The sequence below is a fragment of the Ursus americanus genome, chromosome 25 (assembly GCF_024610735.1).
Source record: "Ursus americanus isolate L20-20 chromosome 25, mUrsAme1.1.p, whole genome shotgun sequence".
NCBI classification, from domain to species: domain Eukaryota; kingdom Metazoa; phylum Chordata; class Mammalia; order Carnivora; family Ursidae; genus Ursus; species Ursus americanus.
In genome coordinates this window covers 29895316-29917980 of record NC_142151.1, presented here as the reverse complement: position 1 = coordinate 29917980, position 22665 = coordinate 29895316, and the positions used below count along the sequence as shown (strand labels likewise).

At 40.1% G+C, this 22665-nt stretch overlaps 1 protein-coding gene across 4 annotated transcripts in view; it reads right to left on the bottom strand.

Moving 5' to 3' along the window:
- Positions 1–22665, bottom strand: part of BICD1 (BICD cargo adaptor 1) — a 212650-nt gene that overhangs the window by 50193 nt on the left and 139792 nt on the right. For all 4 annotated transcript variants that reach the window (XM_045811927.2, XM_045811923.2, XM_045811925.2 and 1 more), the window contains exons 3-4: positions 11362–11514; positions 3833–4258 (exon numbers count right to left, since the gene is read on the bottom strand). In XM_045811927.2, coding sequence (XP_045667883.2) covers positions 3833–4258; positions 11362–11514 — 579 coding nt within the window. The remainder of the gene's footprint in view (positions 1–3832; positions 4259–11361; positions 11515–22665) is intronic.

The following is a 22665-nucleotide window of genomic DNA, read 5'->3' as shown; positions in this document are numbered from 1 at the left end:
GTGTTCGATTTGAAGGCACTTTGGACCCCGGCCAAAAGAAATCCTAAAAGACAAGGGAACTATGAAAGTACAAGCTGTGATATCCAAAGTATGCTGATATTAGAAGCTGAGGTACACAAGCCGGAGAGCTACCTAATAGTGTGGCAACTGCCATGCCTAAGACAGCCATAATTTCAAAATCCCAAGTGGCTTTAAATAAAAGTTTTCTCATAACTCACTGGGTGGTGATATTCAGACAGCTCTAGGCTTCCCTAGCAGCAAAAATTGCACCTGACTGATGAGAGAACTTTTCTGGTCCTCATTTTCTCCTCTTAGCATGAATAACCACATGTTTCATGACAGAAATGTTAATATTATTTGATCATTCACTGCTGCATCCGGTCCCATTAGGGATGTCACAAAATATATCACACATGCTGTATATTACCTTTCTACATTCTAAACATCTAATTTCAAAACACACCTGGCCCCGAGCATTTCAGATAGCCCCACTTAAAGTGCATTTCATTGTTTTCTCCTTGGAAGGTCCAGGGGAGTGGTACTGACACACAGTATATGCTGCAAGGTGCATTAGTACTGTTGTGCATCAGAACTGTCATATTCTTGGGGCGCCTGGGTGGCACAGCGGTTAAGCGTCTGCCTTCGGCTCAGGGCGTGATCCCGGTGTTATGGGATCGAGCCCCACATCGGGCTCCTCCACTATGAGCCTGCTTCTTCCTCTCCCACTCCCCCTGCTTGTGTTCCCTCTCTCGCTGGCTGTCTCTATCTCTGTCAAATAAATAAATAAATAAATAAGAACTGTCATATTCTTTTCAAGCCTCATTAACATCACAGACAATTGCAATAACTTCTAGGCAATGTATCCTGGCATGTTTTTTAATAATTTGTTTATTTATATAAATTAAACCCAAGGGATGCAGAGCTAAGGGAAATCTATCAGATTATAAACAAATTATGCATGCAAAGATACATCCTGCTATACTTGTACTCAACAAAATATATTCTTAGAAAAAGTTGATATGCTTTTTAAAAAAATGTTGCTTACCAAAAGACTTTGTCTAAAACAAAATTACGCATTAGTGTTGTTGGTTGTAGGGCTGGAAGCTGCAAAGCCCTTCCTGTGTTGAGCCTGGATTCCACAATTAAACGTGGAGCTAATTTTGGAACATAAAGCCCTGCCTGAGCCCCTCTATATCTTGACAAATTGTCAACATGAATTAAGCACTGGTACACAGTTTTCTGCTGTACTGAGGGAAGGTTTCCCCGGCCATGCTTTTCTCTCCCTTTTTGCAAAATGAACATCCCTTTGCAGACCTCACCCTCTGACACTTAACTGTTACCTTTCTGTATTCCTACCGGTGACCACATTAGTCCCTTCTGAGATGACTCTCCTAGAGCTAACCATCCAACAGTAAGTTAATATTAATAAAAGCTAAATAAATCCAGTGCTTAATAAATTAAAGGCACTATGGAGTTGAAATAGTAATAATATTTCACAATCAATGAGCATTTACTGTGTGCCTGGCCCTGTTTTAAGCACTCTTCACACATTAACTCATACACCAAGCCATTCTAACCAGGAAGGTATTTTGCAGCCCCCTTTGATGGAAGAGTAAAGTGCTGTCCCTCTAACAAGTTCCCAACTAGTGGTTGACCCTGGAGCATCTGAAACGCGTGGGGCGCTTTGGGTCATCAGGTTGACTGAAGAGCTGTAGCTAGCACTTAATGGGTTGGGTTCAGAGATGCTAGACCCCTTTTAGCTCACTAGTCTCTGACAATGAGGAATCGTCCCACCCCAAATGCAAATGACACTCCAACCATGAACCACTCTCTTGCTGAGAACTTGTCTCCACCATTCTTCTGTTAAATGACTCATCTCTTTTAGAATTTTGTATTATTTCAGATTACATTTAGGATTAAATGCGAAAACAGCTCTGAGCTTTCAGCCAATAGCTGACCTGGTTGAAAAGTGTTGAGCTGTTTTATGCATAAAAGCCCTTCTTCCTGTTACCCTCTGCACTATCACCATAGGAAGAAGAAACAAAAAGTCTCGGCACACTAACTTTGTACCCTAAAGCCACCAACATGATAGTTTAAGAAAAATTTTAGGGGCGCCCGGGTGGCACAGCGGTTGAGTGTCTGCCTTCGGCTCAGGGCGTGATCCCGGCGTTATGGGATGGAGCCCCACATCAGGCTCCTCCGCTATGAGCCTGCTTCTTCCTCTCCCACTCCCCCTGCTTGTGTTCCCTCTCTCGCTGGCTGTCTCTATCTCTGTCGAATAAATAAAATCTTAAAAAAAAGAAAAGAAAAGAAAAGAAAAATTTTATATTAGGGGCGCCTGGGTGGCTCAGTCATTAAGTGTCTGCCTTCGGCTCAGGTCATGATCCCAGGGTCCTGGGATCAAGCCCCACACCGGGCTCCTTGCTCAGCAGAAGCCTGCTTCTCCCTCTCCCACTCCCCCAGCTTGTGTTCCCTCTCTCTCGCTGTCTCACTCTCTGTCCAATAAATAAATAAAATCTTTAAAAAAAAAAGAAAAAGAAAAATTTTATATTAATTCTATTAATTTGGGGGCATGAATTCTTACAAATTATCTATCATGAAAAATTTAAAATATGTTTGCTATCAATCTAGTTGTATTAGTGTAAACTGAGCAAAAAGCCATAGAGAAATATTACCTACACAGACCTGGACTTTGCAGGCAGGTAAAAGTCTGAAGTATGAAATTCATTTTCTTCCAACGGCCATGCCTTCCTGATTTTAGTTAAACACCATGAAAATGAATTCTTTGCTAGTAGCCAAAAGCACAGGGCAGGTAAAGTGCACGATATGTTAACTCTTGATGTGCTATTAATAATAAGCCTTTAAAATTAACATCACTGGTTCTTTAGTTTCTTATTTATTTCTGCTAATTTCACTTTTTAGTCATCATTTCTGTAAAGGCAGAATTATAAGCCCCATTTGCTGTAGAAATAAATGCCTGCCAGAGTCTCGACAACCTCTAATTATCAGCGACATGCAAAGAACCTTGGGGGGATAACAGACTGAAGATCAAGCGTCAAAGTTAATCACCTGACAAGCCTGTTGAACCAGATTCCTGGTTCAGCAGGTCTGTGTGGAGCCCAACAATTTGTAGTACTAAGAAACCCCCAGGAGATGGTGATGGTGGGGATACTGTTCCTCAGGCAAGATTTCCATCAGCACTCGATTAAGGTAGGGCAGGGAGGCCAGACCTAAACTAGAAAAGCCATTTCACAGTGAGATAAGCTTAAACGCCAGACTCTTCACAAGACATTTGAATTTGAAGATGCTAAAAAATTTAAGGCCTCGATCATGCTGGAATAAGAACTCCTTGGTTTCAGATCTATACCTGTTCTGTATTTTGAATCATATGATAACCCGGCTAATTTGTATACGGAAAGTCCTTCATGTCTGTTAAAGCTTAAGGTATTCCTGCGAAGTCTACCATTACTCTTGAAGCTATACATACAGTTGTTTGCTATGGAAAAGTTCATTTTTCTGTCATTTCACTAGTATGTATAGCTTCTGAATTTTTTTGTTAGAGACAGATGGAGAGGCTTGTCTCCCTTCACACCTGATTGCAATCTACTTTGTGGCTCTAAGATTTCTTAAAACGATGCAAATGAGACAAATGAGAGATTGCAACACATCTTCTGCGGGGTCTTTCTAAGACACTGTACTTTCAAAGTTGCCAGTTGAAGAAGAAGTATTTCAAAAAACAAGCTAGAAGTAAAATGTGAGAACAAGAAATCCCAAAACAGGCTACATGCAATCTACAAGAAATCCACTCTCACAGCCCTGAAGGAGATCTTACCTGCATAAGTTGTTGCTTCAACTTCTGTATTTCTGAAATGTTCAGCTCACTGAATAAGTCAGAAACAGGGTGTAGAGACTCTCCTTTCCTTAACGTGGGAGTCCGATAGTCTCCATTCAGTTTCACAAGGGGCCCATGGATATGCCCATTCATTTTGTCGTCATTGTTAGGTTCACTCGCGTCCTCCGTGAACTTGAGTCCATCAACAGAGATGCTGATGTGGTTATCGTTGAGGGTGATGTACTGGGAGAGCTCCTTCCGCAGGATGTTCTTTTGCTCCCTCTCATTTTTTAAGGTCTCAAGGGCTTCTTCTAGCTGGTGCTCCGCGATCTCTTTCAGACGGATGGCATCTTCCAGCTGGCTGTTTAGCAGCACAGTTTCCTCCTCAAATCGCTTAATCTCATGCTTTAAGCCTTCATATTCAACCTGAATTAGATAGGATAAAGAAGATTCATAAAACTAAAATTTGGGTCTTACAAAACTGCCATCAACCACTCCAGTAGACCTAATTATTTAAAAAATCAAAATGTTAGTCTACTCATTACGTTGTACACCTGAAACTAATATAATACCGTATGTTAACTAAAAACAAGAAACTGCACAGTGTAAAATAGGAGTCTACAAAATAAATCTAAAACAGTACCCAGTATATATACTCTTCAGGTAACATAGGATGGTTTCTTTGGAAATCATATATAATTTATAATGTATTATTATTATATAATTAATATATATTATATAATTTATAAATACTTTAAGTTATATATAATTTATATATATAAATTCAATTCTTAGCTGAAATGAAAAAGGTGTCTGTTTTAGGATTTCTTTTTATGGGGACCAATGACCAAAAGGGGGCACTGTTTGCTTAAAAAAAAACAGGAATTTTTTTTTTTTTTGAAGATTTTATTTATTTATTTGAGAGAGAGAGAGAGAGACAGAGGATGAGCAAGGGGAAAGGGCAGAGGGAGAGGGAGAAGCAGGCTCCCCACTGAGCAGGGAGCCCTACTCAGGGCTTCATCCCAGGACCTGAGATCATGACCTGAGCCAACGGCAGACACTCAACTGACTGAGCCACCCAGGTGCCTCCAGGAATTTTTTAAAAATAAGTTTATCAGAATACTTACGACCAAGAAAATATTTTATCATCACTATTACTTTGTTTTAGTTAATTACTAATGATAAGGAAATTTTTATATTCGGAGATAGATTAGCTAAAAGACCACAATAAGAATTTAATCTGAATAAAATATGTTTGAGAGTAAAATGAAGCAAAGAAAAATTTTATATGCTTATGGATAGAATCTGAAATAGCAGTACTGAGTACCTGACAACAAAAAAATATATTGCTATCAATGCAATATCCCTTTCAATTGAGAACCAAAGAGCCTGTGTAAACACCTCTTGGTCATGAAAGCCCACAAGTGAAAGAGATCTCTGCTCTAAACTGACAGGACTTCCTTGAGGCCTTTTCCATGACACTAACCACATGCCACTTTTTAATAACTATTTTATCTCCAGAACTATATTGTGGTCTCCTCAGAAGGAGGAAATACTTGTTATGCACCCAGGTGTCCCTCAGTGCTTCAATATTCCGTCATCGTGTTTCAACAGAATTCGTGCTCTTCAACAAGCATTTGCTGTTGTGAATGAAAAAATAAACTAGAAAAGGTAATATAATATTAAGTCGTTATGATATTAGATACTAATGTAAACTATGTGCTTAGTTGTACATTTATTTTACTGTTTATATTAGTTTAAACTTGTATTTTAAGAAATGATTTTGTTTTTTATTTATTGTTTAGATTTTATTTATTTATTTGAGAGAGAGAAAGAGAGTGAGTGTGCGTGAGTAGAGAGGAGGAGCAGAAGTAGACTCCCCGCTGAGCAGGAAGCCAGAGGCAGGACCCAATCCCAGGACCCTGGGATCATGACCTGAGCCGAAAGCAGATGCTTAACCGACTGAGCCACCCAGGCGCCCCAAGAAATATTTTTAAAAATGAAAGAATAGGGATCATAGACCATTACCATTTTCATCTATTTCTATTCCACTCTCCACCCTACCCCCCTTCTTCACATAATCTCAGTGGAATGGCTTGTTTTGCAAAGGTTAAGATTAAGTTTTTGACATAGGTTTAGGTCAGATGTAGGTCTGGCTGATGTAACAGAGACCTAGATAACAGTGATTGAGTCTAGATAGAAGTTTGGTTCTCTCTCCTGTCACACTATGGAGATAGACAGTCAAGGACCAGTAGGATTCTCTGCTCCATGAGGTCATCCAGGAACCAGGCTTCCTCTATCTTAATGCACTGCCTCCTACTCTGGTCCATATGATCTAAGGCGGCTTGCCACCTTGGTCATGTTTCAAGCAGTGGGTCAAAGTAAGAGGCACGCCCTTTCTCTTTAAGGACATGTCTCAAAAGGTGTTCATATCACTTCCTATAGCCCCCTGGCCAGTACTAATCATATGACACTTACTTACAAGGGAGGTGAAGAATATTGTCTTTACCCTGCATAGCCCTATGCTCAGTTAAAAACTGAGTAATACGGCACCTGAGTGGCTCAGTCGGTTGAGCGCCTGACTCTTAGTTTTGGCTCAGGTCATGATCTCAGTAGGACCTGGGATCGAGCCCCGTATTGGGCTCTGCACTCATCAGGGAGTCTGCTTGTGGATTCACTCTCTCTCTCCCTCTGCCCCTTCCCCTGCTTGCTCTCTCAAATAAATAAATAAATCTTTATACATACATACATATGTACGTACACACATACATACTGGGTAACACACTGGGAGAGGGGAACGATGGATATTGATGGACAACCAGTACTCGCTGCTCTACAAGACCACTCAATTTCACATGTCCGTGATAGAAAAGACTCAAATCATGGAAGTTGCTTGGGATGAAAGAATCTAGGTCCTTGTGTCATGGTTTCTTCCATGCCTGCTTATATACTGTAAAGTCATCTTCCTCCTAACCTTCTCTTTTCCTTTCCCTGGACAACTCAGGATACCCACTTGCTAACATTTCCTAGTATTTCAACCAATCCTCTGACTGTTCGCAACTTACTTGATAGCTTACATTTGCAGACATTTCTTTTTTTTTTTTTTTTTTTTTTTTTAAAGATTTTATTTATTTATGTGACAGAGAGACAGCCAGCGAGAGAGGGAACACAGCAAGCGAGTGAGAGAGGAAGAAGCAGGCTCCCAGCAGAGGAGCCCGATGTGGGACTCGATCCCGGAACGCCGGGATCACGCCCTGAGCCGAAGGCAGACGCTTTAACGACTGCGCTACCCAGGCGCCCCACATTTGCAGACATTTCTTTAGTTGCACTGTAGACCTTTTATTCTGTCATTCTTATTAAACTGATAGCTTAGGCCAGGGATTGTCTAACATTTATGTGTCTTCTGGACAAAATCTAGCCCACCACCTATTTTTGTAAATAAAGTTTTATTAGAACACAGCCATACTATTTTGTCCCTGGCTACTTTCATGCTACAACAGTAGAGTGGAGTAGTTGGAAGAGACACTGTTAGAGATGTATTAGGCCTATAAAGCCTAACATATTTACTACCTGGACTTCATAGAAAAAATTTACTGATTCCTGGGCTAGACTTGAAGACATTAATTTAGTTTGCACTGCAGATTTTTTTAATTTTGTAATTCATATTTAATTGATGGTAGACTTCGTATAAAACCTGATCTCTTTCTCTCTGGACAGTTTCACTCACTCATTCAAATGTGGTTCAGGTTCCTAATATTCACTCAGCTGTTTCATATTTCTCTGCTTTGGCCAAGTCTGTCTTCTGGAAAACTCTTATTCAACCTTCAAGACCCATGTCAAAAATCTGATCCTAACTCCAGAGTTTTTATTGGCCCATTCAGGCAACAGGTGACTTTCTGGTGCCATCACTGTAAGGCTCAATCAGATGATTAGAGCCCCAACAAAGTGGAAGCACCAAGAAACAGGGATGAGAAAGCACTTAAATACTGATATCTGGGGGCACCTGGGTGGCTCAGTTGATTAAGTGTCTGACTCTCAAACTCAGCTCAGGTCTTGATCTTAGGGTCATGAGTTCAAGCCTCACATTGAGATTCATGCTGGACACGGAGTGTTCTTAAAAAAAAAAAATTGACGCCTGACATTTTTAAGATAGCATCAAAGTAGTCACCATTAGAAAAATCAGTACTTTGGTGTGATTCCTTCTAGCAACCTCATAGTTGAGTAACTTTTTTCTCTTTAACTACATGAGGGTTGGGGTAAGTATCATAATCTTTACAGAGTTTAGGAAGTCTCAAGATCTTCATCCAGTCCTGTATTGCCAAATCTAACACATAGCTTTTAATATTCAATTACATGGATGGCTGTGAGTCTATTGACTGCCTTCCCTCCTGGGACTATAAATTCTTTAAGACAGTGACCATATCTTTTGTCCTTAAAAAAGTACATGGCCTCATAGAAAGTTACTCCTGAAACACTGGTTAAATGAAATCAAGCTGAATTGAATACGTTTCCTAGGTCTCTTATGATATTATTTCCTGATATAGAAGCATATCCCTGGAGGAAATGTTCTCCATAATATCAGTATGATTGAATTATTAATTTTAACAAGTGTTTTCAATGGTTAGATAACAACCATTGAGTGCTTTAGTTTAGTATGTGAGATATTAGGGACATAGGACTTATTATTTCTCCCCTACCTCCCACCAGTACATCTCTAGAAATTGAAGCTAACATAATTTCCTGCCCTGGTAGGTAACACTGGGATCAGGCAAATTTTCCTGTTAACCCTATGTTAACCAATACTGGGACTAGGCATAAAAAACGTAGCTGCTTGTGGGAAATACTTGTTCCTAGAAGATGAGACCCAACGAAAACAGCTTCCTCAAGACCCAAGTCAAGATCCTCACTTTGTTGTGCCTCCCAACTGACAGCCTTTATGTCACAAACTCAATCTATCCCAACCAGTTTCCCACCATGCAAAACCCAGTCCAGACCCTAAAATCCTATGAACACTCTTTCCCTAAACCTCCCATTTTGAGACATTACTGAGGCTCTCCCAAGGTGGGTGTTCTCTTACTGGAGAGGTCCAATAAATTGCTTATCACTGGGGTTTTCTGATGGGGAATTGACAGTCGACTCGACCTCTCTTTATGGCAGCTGCTTCTTCCTACACTTCTTTCAGATATTTTGGTTTTAAAAAGTATCAAAGTATAAAATGTATTTGTAAGACAGGACCTGATTTTATTTTGTACACAGAACCACATCGGCACACAGAGGGATGTGGCTAAAGTTTTCAAAGTCAACTTTCTGATGTTCTTATATATTTCATATTTAGGATCACAAATAAAACTTGGTTTGGTTAATTACAATAATCTGACATTTCAGTTTCCTTTCTAAGCTAAAGAGTGAATATAAGCAAGAAAAAAACCAATTTACTCATTCTTTCAACAGATACTTCTTTAATGCCTTCTATGGGCCAGACTCTATTCTAGATACTATATTACAGTTCACGGGGATGGAAAATAAACAACTAATATATAGAAACTATATAGGGAAAGAAAAGTGCTATTTAAACAACATTTAGAAAATAATCAATAGATAGCTAAAAGAAAAATGGAACTTCAGAAAAGGAAGAATCTTCTAGTTCTTTGAACTAAGCATTTTATAATGTTAGTAGCTTGGCTACTCAGAGAACTCTGACAGCCCAGGTCTGTTTTGTATAGGGAGTGCCAGTACAACGCAACATGCAGAGCAGTTGTGAGATTGAAAGCTAGACTTGTCATCTCTTTGAAAAAAAAAATGTGGCATTTGTACATAAAATATTATACTGAACGCTTCATTAATTAGAAACAGAGTTTATGATGGATTCTAACTCCTGTCAATAAAGGCCAATAGTAGGAAAAAAACCCCAAAAACAAAACCCAGCATTTTCTTCATTGTACCACGACAGTACATCCACTTGTCAGGAAATAAGCCAGACTGGCCCTTTGTGCAGGAAATAATCTCAAGTTAATTAATTAGACACTTAATTGGGAAAATTATCATATTGCATCCAGAAAATAAAATTAAAGTGATGTGTACATTTTCCCATTTGTTTGTTTTGTTTTTTTTTCAAACTTCTGAGTTAAGCCTTTGATTTCCATATTTCAATTACTGGTGGAAGGGCATGGGTAAACCATAAACAGTAATCAGCCAGGCTAACAGTACAAATTCCCACAGAAACGGCATCTGGGTTAATGAATACTCGCAGGATACCTTGGCAGACTTTCAAAAATACCTAATACTGGCCCAAATCAACCTCCTGAGTAAATTAGTCTACCCCATGCAGGGATGGGAGGCTACAGCCCTCTGCCTGTGCAGAGAGCCGAGAGGATTTGTAAGCATTGGGCAAAATGACCACTTCAAATAACTGCACTTCGAGCACATTTGCTTCAAGTCCTCTGCATTCTTCATCAGTAACCCCCCCCACCCCCCCAAACCAAAATACCCTTCTTAAGAAGTTTCTGAGCATACTTAAAAAATTCTCAGTCTGATTTTCTTCACTGTGAGTCCACTGCCCCCAGCCAAGCTGAGACCTGGGATGCCTACAATACTGTCAACCCTCAGTACACAGCGCACAGTGAATCAGTGCTTAAAGGGGAAGGACTGAGGTCAAAACAAAGGCGATATCCTGGTAACCCTTTTTAATGGTCTGAAACCACCCTTTGTGCTCCCTGGCAGACATCTTGTTCCCTCAACACTCCAAAGCTGGAGGAAGTGGCAGTGATCAGAAGTCAAATTTCAATCGTGTCAATACACGCATTTTTTTTTCTTCTGGATTCTCTCTTTCCCTTCTTAACCCTTGTATCTATCAAAACCAAAAGTAGTTTTGGATAGAGATAAGAGCTTTGGAAGGGAGTAGAAGTAAGAGCATACATCTAGGCTGGCCTCTAAGTTTACTTACTAAGTTACATACTTTTGTTACTTACTGTAACAAACCACATGCAAACCAATCAGGAAAATAAAGCAATTAAGCCAGCTAAGCCTCACTACCAAAAAAACTTTAGTGTAGACATGCAATGTTTTTGGTCACATTATAGCTGGAAAAAAAGAAGAGATATTATCTTTCTCTTATAATTTTGTTCTTACTGATTTATATTTCGTAATTCCTTTCCATGTATGATTTAAAAGTAATTTACAGAAAGAAAGAGAGAGAGAAAGAGAGAAGGGACTGCTTTTAATGAGAAGTTGTCAGGTTAAATTGATTATAATACATTTCACTTCCACCTAAAATAAGTTAACACAGAGCTAAAGGATAAACGAAGGTTCTGGGTCTTATCCAGCAAAGCTTTATTGTAAATTATCCTTCTGGGTTTGCCTTTTAAATGTTAGCTTAAATAGGAGGGTTGGGAAATTTCAGCACATAAATATTGTGGGAAGATTAAGGTGATTTTGACAAGTTCCTTTCTGAGAAATAAAAAGATTTAATCTTCGTGGTCAGAAGATGTGGCTTCAACTGGAGTGTAACTAAAAAATTCCTTGACCCTTACCTGATTCTGCTTTAATGTGGACACGAGTTTCTGCAATGTGATATTTTCTTCTTCCAGCTCAGTGTAGTCCTGAAGGAGGCGGGCCTCTCGGAATTTGTATTCTCGGATTTCATCCTTCATCCGTATTCTCTGTAGCTCCACCATCTCATTGTTCTGAAACAACAGAATAAAGAGTCAATGTAAAACTTTCTTATTCTAGACTTTATAAAGTGCAGATCTCTTGGTGGTTAAAGATAATAATAAAAAGACCTCATAGAACGGAAGTCAGTACCACCTTCTTTTGAATGGCAATGGAGTGATATCTGTCAAAACGTTTAAAAGCCACAAGACCCAGCAATTCTACATCTAAAAATCACACTTTAGTATATTTTCATAGAGGTAAATAAAAATCCATGTATATTTACACAAAGAACTGGAAACAGTCTAAATGTTTCCATAAATAATCATGCATCCATTGAATTGAGCATTATAAAATTATTAAAAAGAATGAGGAAAAAATGAGGAGTCCTATATTAAAAGAGAAATATAGCTACAACATATTATGAAATATAAAAGAAAAGTATAGATTAGTACACATACAACACCAACTTTCCATACTCTGGGCGGTGTGGGAAGTGTCTATCCACAAGTTTCCCAAGAAGCCACATGGACTGACCTGCCTTTATCAAGCCCTTGGTCAGCACCAGTAGCTTTCCTTGTGCTCCCCGACCACGACCATGCTGGACTTGCCAGCTCGCTCCTGGCCCGAGGCTTTGCACTTTCCCTCCCAGAACTTCCTCCCTCCAAATCGGGGGTTCTTAAACTCATTTGCACCACGGCTTTCTTTGACAACATGCTGAAGGTGATGAAGTGAAAGGGTTCGGAGCATACCACTCCAAAACATGCCACTCTGACATACTGATTATTTTGAGCTGCAGGCCCTTGAGAAACAGGAGATGCAGGAAGGGCTTTCTGCCCTTCCCCTTTCTACCTAAAAGCAGGACACAAAATTGCCCCTGAGAAAGGTGCTCTCCCTGTACCAGAAGAGAAGAACATTCTTACCAGCAGACACTGAGAGTTAGCACCAAAATGGACTTGTACAAACCTACCAAAATAACCCTGATCTTCCATTAGTTTCTCCATACATTTCCTACTCACTATCCCACAATTTACTGTGTCTGGCCTAATTTATCCTGTCTTGTCACATCCCCACAATTCATTGTTCTTTGTGTAACAAAGGCATATAAGTTTGGGGGCCTAACGGCTTCTTTGGGTCCTTATTTTCCCTCTAAAGACTCCTGTGTACACATTTAAAAAATAAAGTTTTATGCCTTCTTCTTGCTTATCTGTCTTATGTCAATTTAATTCTTTGGTTCAACCAAAGAGAGGAGGGAAATTTTCCTTGCTTGTAGTGTAAAAGACAGGATTACACAGGATACCGATTATATTAAAATTAAGTTAATACAGTATTTTAAAAATTATGATATGGTAATCAGGTAGTTTATCATAGTAATGGTCCCAAATTAATCATACTTCCCTGTGGAGTCTCCTCTCAAACTGACTCCGAGCTGGCCTCTGACTTGCCTTGACCCACAGAAGGCAGTAGAAGTGAGTGGGACTTTTGAGCCTTGGCCTCAAGAGGCCTGGCCACTCCTGCTCTCTTGGAACATTGCCACAGCATGAAGAAGCCAGGCCAGCCTGATGGAGCCACTTGGCCCAGCCCACAGTCAGCATAAGCTGCTGAGCACGGGAGTGAGACTTCTTGGGCTATTTGGCTCTGTTGGGCTGCCAGGTGACAGCAGCCATGGGAGTGACCCCAGGCAAGTCCATAGGAACTCCCCAGCCAAGTACAACCCAAATGACTGATCCACAGAATCGTGGTATTGTTTGAAGCCTCTACGAGTTCGGTGATTACATAGGAATACATAACCGATACTGTAATTATGTGTGCTTTTTTTTTTTTTTTAAGATTTTATTTATTTGACAGAGAGAGACACAGCAAGAGAGGGAACACAAGCAGGGGGAGTGGGAGAGGGAGAAGCAGGCTTCCCGCCGAGCAGGGAGCCCGATGCGGCGCTGGATCCCAGGACCCTGGGATCACGCCCTGAGCCGAAGGCAGACGCTTAACGACTGAGCCACCCAGGCGCCCATGTGTGCTTCCTGATTAGCACAACGTATTAACCAGATTTAGTGGCAGACCCAAGAAATACCATAAGTTCAAAGCAATGATGCTATTTCAAAATATCTGAGATGTTGTATGAAAATACTAATCACAAGGTCACAGGTGATGCTAATACTGCTGAGGTATTCAAATAGAATACATTCAAATGGAAGGAAATGTCTAATTCAGTCAGTCTAGTGAAAACAGAAATGGAATTATTTTTCCCATCCAAGCATCCCACCAAGTTTTCTATCTACAGACTCTTAGGACCCAAGTCAAAAAACTCTTCTGCCTCTACTTGTCATTTAGATCTCAATTCAAATATCATCTCCTCCGAGTGGCCTTCCCTGAACAGCTAAGATGAGACAGCTCCCTGGCCTTCACCCTACATGACTTACTTGATACATCAGCGTTTAGCATACAGCAGGTACTTAAAAAATCACTGTTGAAAAGAACAGCACTAACCATTACTCAAATCCATTCACTTACCTTTATTACATTTTTTACATTTATTGTTTCCTTTTTGATCTAAACATAATGAACCCTTTCTGTATTGTTAATCAGTGTCCCTAATACCTGGCAAATTATAGGAATGCAAGTGGTTAACACAAAATTTAAAGAGGAATATTATTGCTGGGATGATGGGTTTTTGTCTTGTATTGTTTTAGAGTGGGGAACAAGGGAGAATAACACACTTTGAAATAAAACATGCCTAGATCTATGCAATAACTAGACTTGTTATAATTCTTCTTCACTATATAGTCCAGCAACTTGGAGGCAGCAATGTTACTTTATTCCCAGGTCCTTGGGCAATACTTTGAGCATATGTGTCCAATAAATGTAGAATGAAAAATAGAGTTTGGTATAAAGCCAAATTACAACATTTCATTAAATTCTTTTATTTTGCAGAAACACGAAACCTTAATATAATATTTTTCTATTTCCTGAAAAACTTACCATTAACTGAGTGATACAGATTTATTTAGTTTCCATATTTACCTGCATAGAGATCGAAGAAGGCTGACAAACTGGATGCCTGTCATTTATATAAAATTATAAAGAAAAATGTTACGATACAAGAGATTCTATAAAATGTGAATGTCTACATTGTAAAAAGTGTAATGACCGGAAGCCTAGCTTGTACACACTGAAAATTAACCATAAAATCCTGTATATAGTAAGATAGTAAATGTCAAACAAATTTAAGGCCACAGCAAAGCTAATGAGGACCACTAACAAACAAGTCATAAAACAGCTAATGAAAACTCCTGATGCTAATTAAAGAAAAGGAAGAGTGTGGCTGAGAGACTGGTTAAGCTGAAAGACTAGCTAAGAATGAAACAGACTTAAGGCCCAAAGGAAGAAAACTGGTCTTAGGAATTTTGCTAGAAGTCCTTGTTTTTTGAACCGCCAAAGATTACATTCTATGGCAAATTTAAAAGATTACTCTTGTTTTTTTTGTGCCACTCATCATACATTTATCTACTATAATTTTTTCTTCCTGGGATATGGTGCTGAGCTCTACTAAAAACCCCCATAAATAATAATGAGAGTGAGAAAAATAAAGCAGGAGAGAAAGGGGAGGAAAAGGTACAACCAGGGAATGCGTTAGCCTTTCCCCTCCAGAGACCTGAGGTCCAGCTCCTCTTCAGGAAGACCGGATGAGCCTGAAATGTGTGGGGCCGACTACCCTCATTATCTGCATTGCACATGAGCATAGCGGCATTCTTAGTTTTAATTGATATTCAAAGGATTTCCTTGTGTGGAGACAATAAATTCTATTATTGGCAAGAAGAAAATGTAAACATCTGTACCACACAAAAGTACTATATAAAAAATAATGCCTCCCAGTTATATAGCTTAGTCTTTTATAAATTATATCCATTGTCACATCAGGTCTTGATAATAGCTTGTGTGAGATGGGCGACAGACCCTCCAGTTTACTCATCTGCAAAATGGGGCTCCTAATTCTTAACATTATGTGGTAATTGTGAGGATTTAATGATGTAACATGGGGATAGGAGCAGAGATGCCAGACACGCAGGTAATTTACTATAACACAACAGAACAAGTGCTGTTAGGGGCTCATACCACAAGGCTGAGCAATCAATTACTCCTGGGTGAGTCAGTGAAAGCTTTACAAAGTTACATTTGAGCAGAACCTTGAAGTACAAGCGGAGTTAACAAAATCGATAAAGAGGACAGACTTTCCAGTCAGAAGTAAACTTCTGAAACAAAAGCAGAGTCATATTTGTGTTGAGGGCAGTGTTAAAATACCCAATAGTCAAACTGGGCATTTCCTTGGGGGATCAGCGAAGATAGAGCACTAACAGAGAGACAGAAAGAGAAATTCACAAAAATCTAGAAAAGAGCCAATTTTCAGCTTATGTCAAAGTTCCACATTATTTCATACAATACAATGTTGATTATAGACTAATGTTAAGCTATGGGGTAGGAAAAGAAGCAAAATATTTTCAGTGCTTAGAACCTTTAAAGTTCTTAACTGGGCTGTGGTTTAGAAAATAGTGCAGTTTGGTGTGGTTGGAGCAAAGTAACTTGAGACGATTTTGCAGGAAATTCTATGTTAAACAAAATAATTTGGAGAACCATCAAAGTCTCTCAAGCAAAGCAGCCATGTGATCAGACCTATGCTTTGGCAAGTGACCCTGCCGAGAGCAGGAAGGGTGGGCTGTAAGAAGGAAGAGCCACAGAAAATGGGCTGAGCAGCAGCTCTCAGAGCCCAAAGGGAGGGATGATGGAGAATGTTGAGGGGCACTGAAGTTAGAATGATTGACATAAGAAATGAAGAAAAAAGACTAAGGTAAAGGTACCTAATTTGAGCTGTAAGAAGAACAGCCATCAACGATATAGTGAATGCCAGAGTTAGTGATGTGGCTTATAAACAATTATAAGTAGCATTAATTTGGACAGTCAAAGCAGGACCTTCTGACCTGTGAGTGGAGTAAAAGAAGACAGCTGCATTAGTCCAAGAGAGGGTGCTGGAGAGGAGAATGGAGTGGGTATTTCTCATTTTTCTTCCAGAGAATTGTCACTGCCAGGCAGTTTGCTTATTTTATTTTCCTTCACTTGGCCAAAAATGAACACTTCTCTTGCTGGTGAGAGGAGTGGACCATTGTTCTCAGTTGCCTCTCCCCAGCCAAGAATTCTCTGCCCTGGGGCCAAGAATGCCTGGCCTTGGGTAGTTTAGGGGTGGGGGACAGAGAGGGAAAGGGGTGACACTTCAACCCAAGGGAGCCTGCTGACATTGCTGTCTGCACTGCCCTAACTCTCCGTGTCCTAGGACAAGCACACACTTTATCTGAGGATTCCACAAGCACAAGGCTCTGAGTTTCTCTTTTGCAAGGAAAGAAGGACAAGGCTCTTGGATGACAGATCCATGAGACAGGCCCTGACCTCCCGGTTCCTTAACTTCAACTCGGGTGATCTGCTCTTCTATCCCACATGAGTCACTCACTCTGTGATGTTGTCACCAATAACCACACCTCCTGTTCTTCCAAATCATCTCCAGTTCTCCCAACACAGCCACTCTTCCACCTTTGACCTCCAACTTGTTCATTATCTACGACCTTGGGTCTTCACTTCCCTCCTTACTCAGCTTCAATCCCACTGTTGTCATGCACTCTCTTGCAAACATATTTAACTCCCTTGCATCCCGCTCTCTTGATCATAAAGCCTAACTGCCTTGCATGCCCAAAGCTAAACATGCCCAAAGCTAAACTCCAATACTTACTAACCTTGGCCAAGTTTATTTACTTCTCCATGTCTGCTTCTTTTCCTATAGGGGGAACTACCTCTGGGGGTTGCTTTGTGGATTAGAATGGTGTTGGGTAGGAGGGATCAAGTAAAAAACCAAAAAGTCCTGAGTCTCTCAAATTCAAACAGGCCTTACACAGTAGCGGCCATACTCTGTGTCCACAGGTAGTAAGTTCCCTGCTTCTCTCTTTTCCTATTATCATTTCCTCCTTCCCTCCCAAGAATCTTGCCTCACATTTCCTTGGTGGTGGAAGTATGGGGAGAGGGGAAGGAGGCAAGGAGGTGTGGCTCCTATTCCCATTCTCATCTTTATTAATCTCTTTCAATCTACTCTACCCAGTTTAAAGATAATAAATCCTGCCTTAAAACAAACAAACCTTGACCTTTATATCTGTATTTCTATTTCTGTACCCATGATTGCGCTTTCTCAGATCATATTTGTCTTCAGTCCATTCTAATGAACACTGAACCTGCCCTTGTCAAAGTCATCGATGACTTGCATGTTGCCACTGAACTCAGCACACCTGTGTTTTCCTCTTACTCCACTTCTTCAACAGCATTTACCAGCCCCTCCTTTTTGAAATACTTTCTCCTGTTGGCTTCCCAAACATCTAAACTTATTGCAGCCCCTTCTGACTTTCTCCCCATCTTTCTCTGCTCAACCTCTAAATGTTGACTGTTCTAAATCCATACTGAGCCCCTCCCTTTTCTTTCTACTCACTCCCCAAAGGCAACCTCATCCAGGTCTTTGGCTTTCAATATACTGCCTATATGCTAATGATTGTCAAATCCTTACCAGGGCTAACAGAACCATGTGCCTTGACTCCTGCCTCCCTTAGAGAGCTCATCATTCTCTTTCTCTTACTCACCCATGAGGCTCCCTTCCCTGGCCTTTTGGTTTCTTAACCACCTCAAGTGGGGTCCTGCTTTAGAGTGTTTGCATTTTCAATTCCCTTCTTCTTATTCACATTGCTATTGCTTCATTAGGATCTCAACCTAAATGTCATCTCTGTAAGAAGCTTTCCCTGATCATTCAATCTAAAGTTGCCATCCAGTCACACTCACATACCCCTGTGTTAATGGTCTGAAAAGTGTTTATCCCTACCTATTTATTTGTTTGCTTATTGGCTATTTTCACCCCACTAGATGTAAGAGCCATGAGAACAGGGACTTCATCAGTAATTGTTTACCACAGTGCCCCAGGATCCAGGGGGCATATCAGTCATGGTATTTGCATCCTAGAGCTCAACTTATCACTTCCAGCCTGGATAGGATTAGTGGTAGCATGAAGGAAAGCTGGGGAAATCTTTTTTAGGGATGAGCATATTTTATACATGTAAGTTCATAGATCGAAAACACACACACACACACACACACACACACACACACACACACCCCTACAAAGCAGGTCCCATGTAAAATTCTCTAGTGTTAAAACACCCATATTGGTGACACCCATCCCATGTATATTTATACTTTATTCCATCTCTAGAAATTTTCACTAAGAAAAGATTTGAGAAACTCATTTACTGTAGGTATATATGACTGACATGACTTGTGATGTCATCTCTTATAAGAATGGGTACAATGAATGAGGGACAGAACAACACATCTCTGTGATAACAAGCTGAAGGACGCAGAAGGATCTTAATCCAAAATCACAATAAGGCAAATCCTCTTGCTCTATCCGGCGGTAATGTGGACTTCACAAATCTTTAGGAGAGCTATCAATGAAGAAAACACAATATCCAGAGCTCCAAAGAGTCAGCAGCTTCAAATGCAATCCAGACTTAATAAACAGGAAAAACAAATACGGCAAGTTGGAAATGTGGCTTAAAACAAACATGCCCAGAAAGAAAAAGGAAATATAAGGAGATTTGTCATGGCTGAGAAAGAGTAACAAAGGAGGAGAGAATTATAACTTCAAGACAGCATTTCCCACAATGAGTGCTAAAGTAGGCTAGCTCTACATAGGGTTACAAGGAGACGTTCAAACATAAGTTTAGAAAATAGTGGGTTAAATAAAGTTGCCCTTTCTTTCTGTCTTTTTTTTTTTTTTTTTTTTTTTGCTTCTGGACTTCTCAGAGCACTTCATTTGCTAGTGTGCTTTGAGACTTTGTAAGAGCAAAACATGGTATGTATTATTTGCTAAATTTATTTGACCACAAGACTTCTGCATTTTAAAGAAACATTTTGAACAACCCACAGACCAAATCACTGAAAAATGTTACTCTGAGACAGTAGAAAATGATAGTATCTGTATAGCTGAGTGGGATAAACCACTAAGCTCCTTATCCTTTGCAACTGCCAAGAGCCGAATGGACCATCAGATTTAAATAATGGCATAAAATTAAAAGTAGAGGAGTAGATGGATATAAAAAGGGTAAGACAAGATGATCAAGTCCTGACTGGCCACAAATGAGTGACTTTATAAGAGTGACAATGCCTGAACTGCTGAGTGGGCAGGTGGCCTGGACACAGAAAAGGTGAAGGCATGGATCTGAGGGATGCCTAGAATACACGACAGGAGATTGCTCTTCTGGGAGGGCTTCCAGGATAGGCGGGTGCAAACTCTCCTCTCTGGGGCCAAGGGAGGAGGCTGGTGCCCTTTCTCTCCTCCCTCCCTCAGCATAAACTAACTTCAGTAAGCAACACAGCACCCACAGTGGCAGCCTAAACCACTTACACCAAGCCCCCCCCCCCCACCCTGTGTTCTGCAGGTGCTGCTTTTCTTGGGCAAGTGTGCCTCAGAACAAGTGCAGTGGGCCCCTCCCACAGCACAAACCTCCCACACGGACCATGTCTATTGACCATAGAGTGCTGCAAAGCTTCAGCTCTAGAGGAAACAGCATCAGGTCTCTTTTAACAAGTAGACCAGAGCACACCTACTTAAAACTTGCCATTGAAAGTCAAAAGAAAGCCAGAGTAGCAATGCTTATAACAGACAAACTAGATTTTACACCAAAGACTGTAACAAGAGATGAAGAAGGACACTATATCATACTAAAGGAGACTATCCAAAAAGAAGATCTAACAGTTGTAAGTATTTATGCCCCCATCACGGGAGTACTGATAAATATAAAACAATAACAAACATAATGGAGCTCATTGATAATAATACAATAATAGTAGGGGACTTTAACACCCCACTTACATCAATGGACAGATCATCTAAGCAGAAAATCAACAAGGAAACAATGGCTTTGAATAACACACTGCACCAGATGGACTTAACAGATATATTCAGAACATTTCATCCTAAAGCAGCAGAATACACATTCTTTTCCAATGCATGTGAGACATTCTCCAGAAAAGATCACATTCTAGGTCACAGATCAGGTTCAACAAGTACAAAAAGCTTGATCATACTGTGCATAGTTTCACATGCATAGTTCACAATGCTATGAAATTTGAAGTCAACCACAAGAAAAAATTTAGACAGACCACAAATACATGGAGGTTAAACAATATGCTACTAAAGAATTAATAGGTTAGCAGAAAATTAAAGAAATAAAAAAATATATGGAAACAAATGATAATGAAAACACGGTGGTCCAAAACTTTTGGGATGCAAGGGCACCTGGGTGGCTCAGCTGGTTAAGTGTCTGACTCTTGATTTTGGTTCAGGTCATGATTTCAGGGTTGCGAGATCCATATCCTGCTCTGTGCTGAGCGTGGAGCCTGCCTGGGATTCTCTCTTTCTCTCTCCCTCAGAAGCCCCCTCACTCGTGTTCTTTCTCACTCTCTCTCTAAAATAAATACATAAATCTTAAAAAAAAAAAAAAAACCTTCAGGATGCAGCAAAAATGGTCATAGGAGGGAAGTATATAGCAATACAGGCCTACCTCAAGAAGCAAGAAAAATCTCAAATATGCAACCTATTACACCTATAGGAGCTAGAGAAAGAACAACGAAGCCTGAAGCCAGCAGAAGAAGGGAAATAATAAAGATTAGAGCAGAAATAAGTGATATAGAAACTTAAAAAAAAAACAGAACATATCAATGAAACCAGGAGCTGGTTCTTTGAAAAAACTAATAAAATTGATAAGCCTCTAGCCAGATTTACCAAAAAGAAAAGAGAAAGGACCCACATAAATGAAGTCACAAACAAGAGAGGAGAAATAACAACCAACACCACAGAAATATAAAAAACTATAAGAGAACGGTATGAAAAATTATATGCCAACAAACTGGAAAATCTGGAAGAAACGGATAAATTCCTGGAAACATATAAACTACCAAAACTAAAACAGGAAGAAATAGAAGACTTGAACAGACTAGCAAAGATATTGAATCAGGAATCAAAAATCTCCCAACAAACAAAAGTCCAGGGCCAGATGGATTCCCAGGGGAATTCTACCAAACACTTAAAGAAGAGCTAATACCTATTCTTCTCAAACTTTTCCAAAAAATAGAAATGGAAGGAAAACTTTCAAACTCATTCTATGAGGCCAGCATTACCTTGATTCCCAAACCAGATGAAGACCCCACTAAAAAGAGGATTATAGGCCAATATTCCTGATGAACATGGATGCAAAAATTCTCAACAAAATGCCAGCAAATCAAATCCAACAGTACATTAAAAGGATCATTCACCACAGTCAAGTGTGATTTATTCCTGAACTGCAAGGATGGTTCAATATTAGCAAATCAATCAACATGATACACCAGGCGGGGGCGCCTGGGTGGCTCAGTTGGTTAGGCGTCTGCCTTCGGCTTCCTTCATGATCTCAGGGTCCTGCGAAGAGCATCACATCAGGCTCTCCACTCAGTGGGGAGTCTGCTTCTCCCTCTCACTCTCCCTCTGTTCTCTCTCTCTCTCTCAAATAAATAATAAAATAAAATCTTAAAAAAAAAAACTCCTTAAAAAGAAAAACAAAAACAAAACATGACATACCACATTAATAAGAGAAAGGATAAGAACCATATGATCCCCCCGTTAGATGCAGAAAAAAGCATTTGACAAAGTACAGAATCCATTCTTTTTTTTTTTTTAAAGATTTTATTTATTTATTCGACAGAGATAGAGACAGCCAGCGAGAGAGGGAACACAAGCAGGGGGAGTGGGAGAGGAAGAAGCAGGCTCATAGCAGAGGAGCCTGATGTGGGGCTCAATCCCATAACACCAGGATCACGCCCTGAGCTGAAGGCAGACGCTTAACCGCTGTGCCACCCAGGTGCCCCAGAATCCATTCTTGATAAAAACCCTGAACAAAGTAAGGCTAGAGGGAACATACCTCAACATCATAAAGGCCATATGTAAAAAACACAAAAACAAAGACAAAAACAAAGAAAACCCACAGCTAATATCATTCTCAGTGGGGAAAAACTGAGAGCTTTCCTTTATGGTCAGGAACACGACAGGGATGTCCACTCTCACCATTGTTACT